Raw genomic sequence first — 14,688 nt, forward strand, 5'->3', positions numbered from 1 at the left:
TCTGCTATTACATGTCTTTAATGATGCTGCAGATGTAATGAATGCATCAAAGCTGTATTTTAAATAGACAGGATTAGTTGGTGCCAGAAAGAGTTACTGTATTTGCCCGATTCTACCATGCCACCGATTGTAACGCACAGTTATATTACTGTCCAAATATACAAAAAAATAACTTGGTGCTGGTTCTACTGCACACATCAAGTAACGAAACCTGAGACAATGTGTACCCCGTTGAAACAATATTATGGAACACACAAAGGCACACAGACACGCATACAGCTGAATCTTAGCGGCTAGTGGCTATCAGAGTCCGACGACACCTTCTTTTTGCTGTCCACCGACCAAAGAAAGTAATCTCCAATTCCATTTAATGCATTAGAAATGCCACACTTCTGAACAATAGCGCAACCATCATCTACAGGAGGGCATTCCACGCACCATGGATCCACCTTGCGATGTCTCCGAGCATCGCTTTCTTCAGACAACCCGTTCTATGGCAGTGTGGCTAGCTACTTTTCACTGAGCTCTTTATTTTTATTAAGAATCGGTTTCATTTTTCATTTTGAGTAGAATTAGTTATGAATGTAATGCACATGGAAACTTGAATACATCTTTTATTCTAAATAAGTGCGCGTTAGAATCGTGCAAGTACGGCATATGCCTGCAGTCTTTCTGTATTGAAGCACAGCTATTATAGTGCACTCCTAGCTCCCCTCAGCCCTTTAACAAGTTCTTAGGCCAGTTTATTGTACAAAATACATGGGGAATAAGAATATTTGATTAGAGATGTGTAAATATTGAATATTAGATTTCAAATCAAGAAAGAAAAGCCATACATTAAATCGAATATCAAGAAATTTATCACAAGTGTTAATGCCTACAAATTTTGGGTAAGAAATCACGATGCTGATCACAAGCTATCAATAACTTTGATACATAGAAATCAAGATATATTTACAGGATACTTTTATTGAAGGAAAATTCCAATTAGTATGCCAGCACTGATTACAGCTGTTATAGTATATGATGGTCTAAAGAATAATTTGTTTAATGATAGGATGCCTATTGAATAGAATTAAACTCACTCTAGTGGTGTAGGGGCTATGGTGTTGCACTACTAAGTCGGAGGGCATGGGATCGAATCCTGGCCGCTGCAGCTGCATTTTAAGGGGGGTGAAATCAAGTACACCTATTTACTGTGCATTAAGTGCACATTAAAGAACCCCAGGTGGTCAAAATTAATCCGGAGTCCCTCATTATGGCATGCCTCCTAATTAAATCGTGGTTTTGGCCCCTAAAAGCCGAGAATTGAATTTTATTTAATATAATTGTGTGCTTTTATTGCTTGAAGCTGAAGAATTAGTGATGTAACGCTTGACTGAATATTAGTGAGGTTCTTAGTTGTTTTCCTCCAAAATACAGAAGGGCTTTCCCATCTTTACAGCAAGTGGGTCATCGTAAGGCCAATCTGCATGGCAGACGAGAGCTTGGACCGGGCATCACATGTACATAGCGATCGTTGCATGCTGGTGTGCCAATCGACCGAGGTCGGCACCAATGGTAAAGGGCAGGCGCCTTTTCATTGTCAAGTTCGGCATGATTTGCCACATGTCAAAGATTCTTGAATCTGAAGGGTCATGGCAAGTTTGTGCGATGCTCCCCCCCCCCCCCCCCTCTCATCATCCTTGTCCATTCAATGTCCACCTAAATGTATGCAGCCAGGCAAACGTGGCTAGCTGAGCAGTCAGCACATTAGTCACATGACCCTTTCACGCCATCAGTGTAATCTAAAGCTAGTCTTGCGACAGGTTGCTGAAACCTACAAAGAGACTAATGTGCATCTACGAACAGCATCGAGAATGAAAGGCTGCCGTACGGTTTGTTGCCAAGATGGCTGCTGTCCTTGAACACCTTTCTTGGCATTCCATTTCTTTAGTTAGTGAGGCGGCTTGTCTGAATCCCGAGTGTCGCGCAACTGCTGCAAATAAATCTGCGTCAATCTGGCAACAAACCGTGACTTTAGTCGCTGATGTTCGACGAAGCAGCACCAATTAGGCCAAATGCCCAATGTGGTAACAGGGTGGAAACCACTGGACGCCTGCTGCTATGTTTGTACAGGTGCCTTATAAGTGATTGGTCCAGAGATCACACGTACAGGTTAGATTGACAGCTGATGAAGCGGCGTTAACTTTGTTGCTGTGTGTCCAACATTATCTGCATACTTGCGTACTTTCCAGCAGCTAGTTGGCATGATCTCCACACATGCTTTGGCACTTTACAAAATATGCACTGTTCTTGTTGCCGTTCTCTCTGTCTGTGTTGTGTTATTGTTTCAATCGGTTTTGTCGACCTGGACAAACCTTGGCCCCAGGCAACGCGACTCTGTACTGCGGATTGCAGTGTTTAGTTGTGTGCACGATCCCTGCATCGGGCCAACGTCGACGAGCGCCTTAGGCAGAAGCGCTCGCAGTAAGAGTCAAAGACTGCAACTGAGGCGCTCACTCACGAGGTGTCGAGTACAAGGGGCTCCACAGTGCATGTTACATGCGGTACTGTGCAGGTGTCTCGGCACTGAGTGCTATACCAAATATTCAAAAAATGAAATATTAGATATTTATTTCGCAATTAGAACATTTGTAAAACGGAATATTAGATATTTGATGCACGAATCGAATTATTCACACAACCCTATATTTATTGAAAAGCTTCAATTGAAAAGAAAAAAAAATATTTCGCGTAATAACTAAGCAGAAAATGGAAAGTGAGCTTCACCCCAAGCCACCTATGGCTATGTGTGCTTATACAGAGAGTCCTCGATGGATGTGAAACAGAAGTGTACATTGCATTTCATCTACATTATCTGGGTGATACTACTCTGGCGAGGGAAGTGCATCGGTCTTTCTCCTCTGACCATGCTTTAAAAAGAGAGCTAATCGCACAGCAAACTTCTTTCTTGTCCTCTGTATCAGGCTCTAATTTCATAAATGATGCTTGCTGCCTTTCATTCAGTGTTGGCTGAAGGCATTTAGCCAAGAAATTTGTACTCCAAACCAGAACTTGGCAAAAAAAAAAAAGAATGTTTGGGATGTTTTCTGCCTGTAGGCAGCTCATACATATAGGGTTAACAGTGCAAAAGTGGAATAAGAAGTAAATACCTGGGAATATTTGAAAAATGAAAAATAATACTAAGAATAATACACAAAAAAAAAGCAGGAGGGCTGACATGAAGGATGAATAAGTAAATTATTTACAAAGTTGCACTTTAATTAACAAATCTGTTTCGTAATAGCATGAGCAGGCACAACTTCCTTGTACTGGAAAAGACCCAAGCTGCAACAAATTTTCCAAGTAGAAGAAACAGACTAGACTACACATTTGACAAGAAATACCTACACAAAATATGTGGAGAACAGAAGGAGAAATGCCCTATGACAGGAAACTATGTGGGAGCTATGCTAAAGTATGAAGTCGCGGTTTGCAAGGGGCACTTATCAACTACATCTTTCACCAACTACCACTGTATAACGATTTATTCTTTCCCATTCTTGCGACTTTGATCACTTCATCATCATCATCATCATCATCATCATCATCATCATCATCATCATCATCGGCCTGTTTTATGCCCACTGCAGGACGAAGGCTCCTCCCTGTGATCTCCAATTACCCCTGTCCTGCGCCAACTGATTCCAACTAGCGCCCACGAATTTCCCAATTTCATCACTCCACCTAGTCTCCCGCCATCCTCGACTATGTTTCCCTTTTCTTGGTACCCATTCTGTAACCTTAATGGTCCAACGGTTATCTAAACGGCACATTACATGACCTGCCCAGCTCCATTTTCTTTCTCTTGATGTCAATTAAAGTATTGTCTATACCCATTTGCTATTTGTTCCAAACCGCTCTCTTTCTGTCTCTTAACGTTATACCTAGCAATCTTGGTTCCATCGCTCTTTGCGCAGTACTTAACTTGTTCTCAAGCTTCTTTGTTAATCTGCAAGTCTCTGCCCCATATGTCAGCACTGGTAAAATGCACTGATTGTACACCTTCCTTTTCAATGATAATGGCAAGCTTCCAGTCAGGAGCTGACAATGCCTGCCGTATGCGATCCAACCCATTCATTTCACTCAATTCCAAAGCATAAATTATGGCAACAATTAAATGATGCATGAAGAAGCACCATCCTATCACTTCTAAATGTGGTAATCACTCAATGTTTATTCACCAGCTTACCCATGTTTGGGGCACAGACAAAAAGCCTGAGAAGGATTTTTTATGTCTGTACCCAGAAATGAGGCTCCCACAAAGCTCTTCTAAACTGGTCCTGAATAGTGTTTGCCTGAGCTCGTTGGTTTCACATAGCACAAATGCTTTCCAGCAGGACGCACTGACACGGACAGCAAGGGACGATGACACATGATTCAGATGCTAGTCTGACATACACAACTGACAACGACGACAGACACAATGATTCAGTTGCTAGTCCAGTGTCTGTAGTCATCCCTTTCTGTCCATGTCAGTGCATTCTGCTGGACACCATTTGTGCCGACCCTAAATTTTGGATTAATATCACTGATATTAAATTAGTCGACACAATACTCACCTGGGAGAATGACAGCTGTCGTAGGCCACTCTGATTTGTGAAAGCGCTGCAGGACTGGCCAGAAAGGACTGCTGGCATCTTCGTCGACATCATCGCTCCGACCTGTGCTCAACACATGACCCAGGCCATTATGACTGGGAATGTACAATTGAAGGCTGTCCTCAACCTGAGTGGTGCCACACCGGGGGTCAAACTCCAGTGCCATCCAGCGAACACTGGGAGCAAACTTGACCTGTTCAGAGATAGACGGGTGCAGACCAGTTGTATGGCACAAGAAAGTTCCTGTACATTCAGTTGGGGTGTGCAAATATTCAAAATTTCTAACATGAATAAAGTAATTTCTGCCATTCAATCTGCATTAGATTTGAGAATTCAATATTTGAATTTCTTGAATATATTCATTTCTTTAGGATATTAGAGCCTCGAGGGAGAGAACGATGGAAGTGACGACTGTTCACAACCTCGCTTTTAGCCATCATATATATGAAACTGTTCTTTCAATTTATTATTTCCCCAGTCTCATCATGTTTGCATCTCTTTAAAGCAATATGCGGCGCCGTAATATCCCACTTATCTCCAATGAACACAATACTCTGAACTACGAGTACTGTGAACACAATACTGTATGTGCATCTGGTGATGTGGTGTTCCCTTGTTTTATTACTAACATTGTTGCGTTGTCAATTGGGAATGTCCAATTGGGAATGGTACTACATACATGACAAATAAATGTATATAAGTCTAATTTCTTCCACCAAATGCATTATGCACAAATCTCACATTTTACTTTGTTTAGGAATGAGAAAATATTCTATATCGTGTTATGAACGATGACTGCCAGCATGGCCTGCAGTAGAGTGGTTGTGTGCCATCTTCAGTGCCTGGTGTTAGAGGTGATCACTAGCCATGGTACTTTCTTGTTGCATCTTTGCTGAACCAGCAGTCCGCTTGGTTTCAGTTCTGTTGTCTCTGCCAGATCATGAAGGCGGTGATCAGGGTCCAAGCTTGGGAGCCTAGTCCCTTGGGCCACCGTCTTCAGTTTTGAGACACAACCTTCAAGAGCCTGTTCTAGGATGAGCCGTCCTGTGTCACCTAAGAGTGTGGCATCCTCTTCGAAGGCTGCTGCTTGCCCAAATGTAATTTTCGCTTCAGGCTCTGGAGCAGCAATGGGGGACAGTGTCTCATGCAGACTGTCACTTGGGTGGTCTTCACACTGGAGAGGGGCTCTGCTCAAGGCATCTGCAGGTATATTTTCCAGTCCCCATTTGTGTTTTATTCAGCAATTGAAGCCCTGCAGTTGCAGGACCCAACGCTTGACCCTAAGCGAAGCTTGGTTGGTGCTAAACATTCATGACAAGGACGAGTGGTCGCAGTACATCTCAAACTCCCTAAATTCAAGATAGGCCCTGAACTTGTCCACTGCCCACACTACTGCAAGGCACTCCCACTCCAGGACAGTATAACGGCTTTCGGCCTCTGCAAAAACCCTGCTAATGAAGGAAACCGTCTGCAGTCCATCAGGGCCAGCCTGCAGTAGCACAGCTGCAATTCTGACTCTGCTTGCAACAGTTTCAACCACGAAAGGTCGGTTTAGACCCGGAAGGCCCAAAACTACATCCTGAGCTAAGGATTGCTTGAGTGCAGCAAAAGCCTGCTCATGACTCGCTGCTCACTGCCATGGCTTATTCTTCTTTTAAAGGTTCATGAGCAGATGCACTGTCAGTAAGAAGTGTGGGATGAAGTTCCTATAATAGCCAGCAAGGTCCAGGAAAGCTTTGAATTGCTTAATTGTGTTGGGTCTTGGGTAATCTAGCACTGCACGCACCTTTTGTTCATCTGGTATGCAGTGCCCCAGTGAGATGATGTGGCTCAAAAGCTTAAAGAAGTGATGGCACACCTTTATTTTATCTGGGATAATCACCAAGCCAGCACCTTAAATACATTGCGGTACTTCCCTCACCTGCTCAACGTGACTCCCAAGCGTCTCCGAGTCGACTACAACACCATCTTAAAATGCCATAGTGAAGTGGTGATTGATTCTCTGTAGCACATGGTCCATCAATGTTTGGAAAGTTGCTGGGCCACCTGCACGCAGTCAGTCTGTGTAGCTGGTCTCGATGGTAGGATGTCTGTATCACTGCGGGATGCAACGGCCAGTAGGATGCCGCCAGTGGAGAATGAAATGGCATGACAGCCACAGCCATCAGCACTCTGGGCTGTGTTCTGGGCAGACACTGGAAGGCAATGTCCCTCACCACTTGGTCTGTCAGAGGCAGCAGTGGCTTATAGTGCAATCGCCTCCAAGCACGATTCATGAAGACACCAGCTGCCTCAGCCAACTCCACAAGATTGGTAAACTGTCTGCCCTCTACCAGTCTTGGAGTTGCGGGTGCTTTTGCTACAACACACGGTCAGTCTTTTCTGATTCCGACACTTCACCACTGATTCGGTCATAATAGGCCGCGATCATGTAAATAAATTCTTTTAAATTTTCTTCTGGATGCTGCATATGGAACTCGAGTTCTTGTTTCAAGGTGCTTCGCATCAATGAAAGAGAATTCCGCTATGAAAGGTGCCGTAAATTCTACCCACAATGCAAACGTGCTCACAAAGTGCCACAACAACTTTGCGCTGCACTTCAAAACATCTCGTGCCACCTGCAGAGGTATGGGTTACCTGCCGTTGCTGCAGAGGTGTGGGTTACCTAGCTCGCGATTGCCCCACAGGTCGGCATACTGGCCCACCCTGCTGCTACGAATGCAACGGCATCGGGCATTTCTGATCACAGTGTCAGGGTAATGGGAGGCGGTAGGTGCCACCCAACGGACACCTATGTGACTGTGCTGCAGGTAGCGGTTTCAGCTGGCAGGGGGGAGCCCGAAGGTTCACCTTCGACTTACTGCAACAACACTGCCGATATGCCAGTGCCACTGGCATCTGTTTCAATCACAAAGGGCCTGTTCAGGTCAAGCAATGCCAATGCCACCTCTCCTGCAAGCGTTAGCCTCAGAGCCTCAAATGCTGTCTGTGGCTCGGCACCCCAAACCCTATGGGCTCCTTTCTTGAGGAGAGCTGCCAGGGGTCTAGCTTTGTCAGAAAACCAGGGGATAACTACAAGGCCCAAAAAGATTTGGAGCTCCTTGACTGTTTTAGGGCATGGGAAATCTGCAACCGCTCACACCTTGTCCGGGTCAGGCTGAAATTTGCCTGGAGAGATTACATGTCCAAGGAACTTGAATGCCTGTTCACAGCATGCAACTTTGCTGCGATTGATTGTCAGGCCTGCAGAGCCAATTCTTCGCAATACCTCATTGATATGTTGTAGGTGGTCTTCAAAAGTTTCTGAATAAATGAGCACATCGTCAAGAATTGCCATGCAGTAGTTGTGTTTTATGCCTTCTAACACTTTGTCCATGTGAGACTGAAATGTTGCCGGTCCACCTGCTACCCCAAATGGCATTCACTTAAATTGAAACACTCCTCTATGGCCCAGAAATGCAGTCTTCGGTACATCTTCAGGAGCAACCGACACTTGAAAGAAGCCCTGAGCAAGGTCGAGGCTTGTGGACCACTTAGCGCGGCCGAGCTTAGCCAGTACCCAGTCTGTGCGGAGCTTGGGATATACTGGTGCAGTTGTGATTGCATTTAAGGGCCTGCAGTTGACTGCAAAGTGATATCCTCCAGTTTTGTTCTTTACTAATACAGGGGCACTGGCCCAGAAACTGGAGCAGAACTCAATGAGGTCTTGGTCCAGCAAATCTTGGATACACCCATCAAGAATTTCTCTCTAATGGCTGTTAACCAGGCGCACCTTGTATCTAACTGGTGGGTGGCTGCCTGTGTCTATTTTGTGAACCACCAGGGACGTGCAACCTGGCAGAGTGGTAAAAATATGGCCATGGTCTGCAAGGATGTTATTAAGGTTCTGCTTCTGCTCCTCCCGAACGTTCTCTAGGCTACACTAGCCACTCTCAGTGGTATTGTGGCATACATCCTGCACATCTGCAAAAAGTGCCTGTAGAGAGCTGGCCACATTTTCATCAGGCTCTTGACCTTGCTTATCGCATTGCAATGCTGTTGTACAGACTGACAAGGGTCGGTGTCCAGCATCCGCTTCGGTGCCTTTTAAAATTTTCCATATGGGTCAGAGTGCAGTGACCATCCGCACAGGGGCGTGTGGAGAGAAATATCTGCCACCTCAAGAAAATCCCACCCAAGGACAACATCGTGACACAGCTCTGGCAAAAAAAGGGAACGCGGCTTCCTGGACCCACTTTGCCAACGAATATGACAGTGAACCGATTGTGCAGTTTGTGACCAGCCTTGAGCAATCCTCAGGGTTCGTGCTTCTTCCGTGAAGGTGGCTCCCGCACACTTGGCTGCTGCGATGGCACGGCTACTTATTAAGCTCACTTTTGCCCCAGTGTCCATGAGTGCATAAAGGACACTGTCACCAATTAACAGTTCAAGCAGTGGTTCTTTATTTCCGGCTGTTGCGAGCACTTGCAGGGACGTTGCGTAGCCGTCGTCCGGAGAAGCGGCTACGCTCGTCCATTTCTCGGGCAATCTGCTTGTAGGTGTCCCGGGGAATTGCAGTGCTGCAGCGGGGTTGGCTGCATGGTCTACCAGCAGCACATTGGCGTGCAATGTGGCCAAAACCGCCACACCGCCGACACGTGATACTGCTATTCGGCAGCTCAAATCACAGGATACCTTGCATCGCTTGAAACCCGAAGTTCTGAGGCCCTCTCCCAAGTTGTTGCGGTGCCGAAGTGTAGTTGCCCCGTGTGTTCGGCGCGCGAGCGAATGGCACAGGTGTGGGGTTTCATTTCGGGGCTCCAGCGTGAAGCCTCGTTGACCATCGACACTCAGAAGCTGAAACTGTCACAGGCTACAGCTGCCACTCTCGTTGCTGGGCCGGGAGGGTTTGGCTGGACGTTGCAGTGGTGTGCGGAGATGAATAAACGAAGGCCAAATCAGCTGCTGCTCATGCAATACGTGGTGGTGGTGGTGGTGGTGGTGGTGGTGGTGGCGCGTAGCACAAGCAATGCCAAGCACGTTCCATGATAGGGCCGGCCACCTTGACCATTTCTTGCAGTTTTGCGAAGCTTATGCTGACCGTTAGGACTTGGAATGTTGGATACATTTGTCTCCGCACGCGTTCTACCTTTTCGGCATCTGAAACAGGCTCCGCTATACAGTCATAGTATTTGGCAACGACGTGAATGAACTGCTTGAGGTTTTCTGCCGGATGCTGAGTGCGCTGATCTAGCTCTGCTTTTAATTCAAACTTGTAGTCCACGGTGGTAAAATCCATCGTAAATTCGGACACGAAAGGCTGCCAGTCGGGGTGCGCACCTAAGAAGCGCCACCATTGTTTGGCTGACTTCTCCAATGCTGCTGGAAGCAACTGCAAACGGCGGTCAGGGGGGATCCTCGCAATATCGCAGTACTCTGAGTACTTATCCAGGAATTCTTGCAGCGAGTGTTGGTCCTGGTAGCCACTGAATTTCGGCAGTTGGACGGGTGCACCTTTGATGTTGAGCGTTGGCCCTGCGCCGGCTGTCTCGTTGAGCGTAGCCACGCTGGTTGTCTCGTCAGGCCTAACCATGTCGTTGAGCGGCGTGGTGCGCAGAATTTGAGCTATATCAGCCGCGAGTCTCTCCCTTTCCATTGTGGTCCCAGAGGTCAAAGCCAACAGTCCGTGGACGATTGAAGAAGGCAGGAGAGGCTGCGCAACTGGCTGGGTGGCACTACATGATTCTTGGTCCTCCATGTTAGGTCCGGTCGGACGAGCCCCCACTTGTCAAGTACGTTCTTTATTTCAGGAAATCCTTGGCGCACGCACACACACGCAGTCTGCGTTCTGTCCCGCCGCACCGTACGCGGCTTGCTCCGCCGATTACTTCACTCACTCAGTTCGTTGTCGCCCGCTCCCCGCATGCCGACCGTGCACACACGCCTTCCATGTTCATTCTGCCCGCCACACCGTGGCCTACTGTCCCGTGCCTGCTACTCTACACAGTTACCTACCGTCTCGTGCCTGCGACTCTACGCCACCTGGCGTCAGCCCGGTACCCTAACGTGCAACAACCTCAAAAGTCACTTCACTGTTGAATTAACATTCCAAGCCCAGTTGGCTAAGTTGGCTAACTATGTTCAGAGTATGATGCTAAGGCAGTCTCTGGAACTACAGCTTCCACCTTGTCACAGAAAGTGCAAGGCACTTTCGTTGTTGGGGCTTTTTCCTGAGCTGCCGCAACCATCGCCTGCCTCAACTACTGTGTCATCAGTAAAGCTTCTTTGAAGGCATTTTTTCGGCTGCACATTCCCTTTGTGCAGGTACTGTGGATATTTGCAAAACGCAGTCAGTACTGCAGTCGAAAGCAGGAGCGTAAGCTTCGTGTTCTTTTTATAGTCATCTTCTGTAAAGTGCAGAGAACATACCAGAGACCTGTTGCTCAGTTCCCACTTGCTTCCTTTCGCCGACACTCCTTGGCGAGATATATTTTTCAGCCAGACTTCTTGATGCGCCAAGTCGCAGGGGAACTCGTGACATTTCGCAGTCATGTCCTTTTTGGCATTTGTGTCGCAGAATGGCACACAACACTTGCGTGGCATCGAGCCACATGGACGAGGCTGGCTACAGCACACACGCACACCGAAGAGCCTTAACAAAGCACAACAAGCACAGTCAAACTTGTTCACACATACGCACACAAAAAAGCATGAGATGAATGCATATCGCATGAAGCAAACACGTTCTGATGCGAACCGACTTGCTCACACACACGCACACAAAAAAGCACGAGATGAACGCATATCGCACAAGGCAAACACGTTCTGACACGAGAACCAACGCCCCAGCGTGAAGTCGCGAAAGTATTCCCGAGCAGTGGCGCCCTCACCAAGAAAAGCGGTCACAACTGTAAACTTGGCCGAGACGCGCTCACCTATTGTCCGCAGCGCCACTTAGCTGGCCGCACCTTGCTTTTGCATTGAGCAGCCGTGGTACCACAATTGGATTTGTTGGGTTAGGTAGGGGGATTCTTAGCTTTTCATCATTGCCTAGCGCAGTCTGCTCCAAGCTCTGAGAGCGTCAGGATCACTGTTTCCGTGAATCTACTGATAGTGCTCTGTCACGACGTGTGATGGCATCCGCATGCGAACAATGGTATGCGATCAAGTTCTGTGCTAAATTCTACAAGAGTCTTACCTATACCTGCCAAATGATTCAGCAAACCTACAGGAATTCAGCTTTGTCATATTCTGAAGTTTCAAGGTGGTTGCTGTATCAAGTTTGCATAACACCACAGAATTTAAGAGCAGATAATATCTGACATCAGGGAAGTGGCACCACCATGCTCTGGAAAGAGGGCACCACATTATATTTCAATGGATTCCTGCTCACTGTGGCATCATTGGCAAAAACCTAGCTGACAAGACATTTAAAGAGGGCCAAGAAGATGTCTGTGTTTGTGATCTTTTGAACACCGACCGTTGAATGAGTGTGCGGATGATAGCACAGACTCTCAATATTCTGAAAGCCACCATGCATGACATTGTAAATGACGATTTGAACATACAAAAAGTGTGCACCAAGCTGGTCCTCAAGCTGTTGACTGACGACCACAAGAACAAATGAGTGGTGATCGTGAGTTAACTTTTGAAACACATGCAAACTGAACCTTATTTTTTGGACAGTGTCATTACCGGCGACGAAACATGGGCATTTGAGTACGATCCTGAAACGAAGCGCAAAAGTTCTGAATGGCACACCACGGAGTCCCCTCGCCCCAAGAAGGCAAGAATGAGCAAGTCGAAAGTGAAAACAATGCTAATTGTCTTTTTCAACGCCAAGGGTGTGGTTCACAAAGAATGCGTACCCCAAGGGCAGACAGTCAACGCTGCCTACTACGTGGATGTGCTCGAGAGACTGAGAAAAAAGGTCCTCCGAACACAAAAGGATATCACCGATACCTGGCAGTTGCACCATGACAACGCTCCCAGACACACTTATCTGCACGTACGGGAGTTCCTGGCCAAGCACAACTTGGTGACGCTGCCCCAGCCCCCCTATAGTCTTGACCTGGCTCCGGCGGACTCTTTTCTCTTCCAGAGAATCAAGAGCACCCTGAAAGAAGTCTGTTTTGGGACCATCGAAGCTATCCAAACCGTCGTGACAAAGGCTTTAAAAGAGGTTCCCGTTGATGCCTCCCAGGATGTGTGCAGTGCATGGCAGAGTCGCTGGCAAAAATGTGCAGATGCCAGAGGAGACTACTTCGAAGAATTCTAAACGTTTGTAATGATATCTTGAATAAACGTTTTTCTACGGATAAAAGTGCATTACTTTCTGGACACACCTTGTACATCGAGCTGGTGGGGCTCGAGCAACCTGAGGTGCACGCTGTCGTTTTCTTACTGTGTAGCATTTTACAACCACAATGAGAAACTGAAACAAAATTGAGCTGCTATGAGACACCGGGATGCAATGCCTGCGATGCCGCCAGAGAGAAAAATTATGTTCCCTTCACGCTGCCTGTAGCAGGGAACGGTGGCACATTCGGGTTGCGTCACCCAATATGCTTCCAACAGTACTACCCTCCATGCCCTGTGAAACAGATAAGTGATGATGCTTATCCCAATAGAGTTGGCAGCGATAACTGTGAATGTGGCGTGTGAAGACCTGAGATGATATTTGCTTGTGCCGGAATGGGAAACTGCATAGCTGTCAATGTTTTCACGTGAGATTGATGGGTGAATATTGCAGGGAAGCTGCTGCTGAGGTTGGCAACTGCTTTCGAGCATGCCCGCCTTGTGCCTTTTCTTGTTTACATAGGATCTAGTAGCCAGAAAATGTATCACACGATTGCAGTTTGGCTATACTGAACGTTAATACTGAAACATTGTGTTTTCCAGGAACGTATGACCCTGTAAAATTAGGTGTAACTCTACTGGATCATTTGGTGTTCTCAATCGCTAACATTGACACCAGGAAGTCATACATAACAGGATCTACCTATGAAGCTTTATTCTACTTTTTCTTAGGGGAGTAAATCAGACCCCAAAATTTTCTGTGCATAGACATCAGAAAAGACTAAAATACCTACTTTCTTGACCTCTCATCCCAAATTTGTTTTGCGGAAAATCACCAAACTTTTTCTAAATTTTGTATGACTGATTTAGTGTGAACAGCTCTCCTTATCATAATATTAGCATTTGGTATTTTCTGTTGTCTGTTACTGTCAATTTTTTCAAATTTTTTTAGTTACAGATAGGTATGGCCACAATTTTGTGGCAATGCCTTCTCCTGATGCTAATGCCTTGCGGCGCTTTTCGCGATTGTGAGTGGTCAAGCACCACTTGCCCGGGGCGAAGCGTGAAATGTGGCCACTCACAAACTTGAAAAGTGCCAAAAGGCATTAACATTGAAACAGGCATCGCTACAACATAGCGGCCCAGAAGTCAAGCAGACTTTTGTTTTCCTGCATGTGCATGCCAAGAGGAAAAGCAATCGCAGAGGTGCTGGTGGCAAAGCTTTCTTTATCGAACCACGTTCACACAAGAGAGGCTGCCGAAGGCTCAAAGTATTCCTCGCAATAATCAGTGCTAAGTTGAAGCTCTGAACACACTAGAGTTTTCCAGGTCTTACTGCTTACTTGAGGTAAAGAAATATAGAAAAACGCCACAATTCTGGCACTGACAAAGGTGGCCATCATTTCTGCAGCCACCAACTTCATGCCGTTATGCTTAAAACCCAGAGGTACCAGACTTCCACTGCGTTTCCACCAATCGGGTCCACAAAAATCTGTTTTCTGAGAAGCTGGTGCTACCTATAGTCGGATACAACTATAGAAAAAAGGGGGCGTTTACTCCTCCGAGGCAGAGGCACATGAGCACCCACCAATGGGCGCGCATTCTGGACTAACGTCATCAACCGGACGGCCGGTGAGCCCGCCGACGGAGAAGATGGCCGTCCGCGCTTCGAACTGGTCGCGTCAGCTCTGTGCTTCAGCCCCTCGTCAGAGTGAATTCCAGGACTGTTTGTGATGGTCTATCATGCCGGAAATACTACTGTGAGCTT

General features: G+C 46.7%; 1 protein-coding gene across 1 annotated transcript in view; it reads right to left on the reverse strand.

The window, feature by feature from the left end:
- Nucleotides 1–14,688, reverse strand: part of hiw (MYC binding protein highwire) — a 266,470-nt gene that overhangs the window by 117,931 nt on the left and 133,851 nt on the right. The window contains exon 41 of the mRNA XM_050182883.3: nucleotides 4,605–4,836. Within this exon, the coding sequence (XP_050038840.1) occupies nucleotides 4,605–4,836 (232 nt within the window). The remainder of the gene's footprint in view (nucleotides 1–4,604; nucleotides 4,837–14,688) is intronic.

The sequence above is a fragment of the Dermacentor andersoni genome, chromosome 4 (assembly GCF_023375885.2).
Source record: "Dermacentor andersoni chromosome 4, qqDerAnde1_hic_scaffold, whole genome shotgun sequence".
Classification (NCBI taxonomy): domain Eukaryota; kingdom Metazoa; phylum Arthropoda; class Arachnida; order Ixodida; family Ixodidae; genus Dermacentor; species Dermacentor andersoni.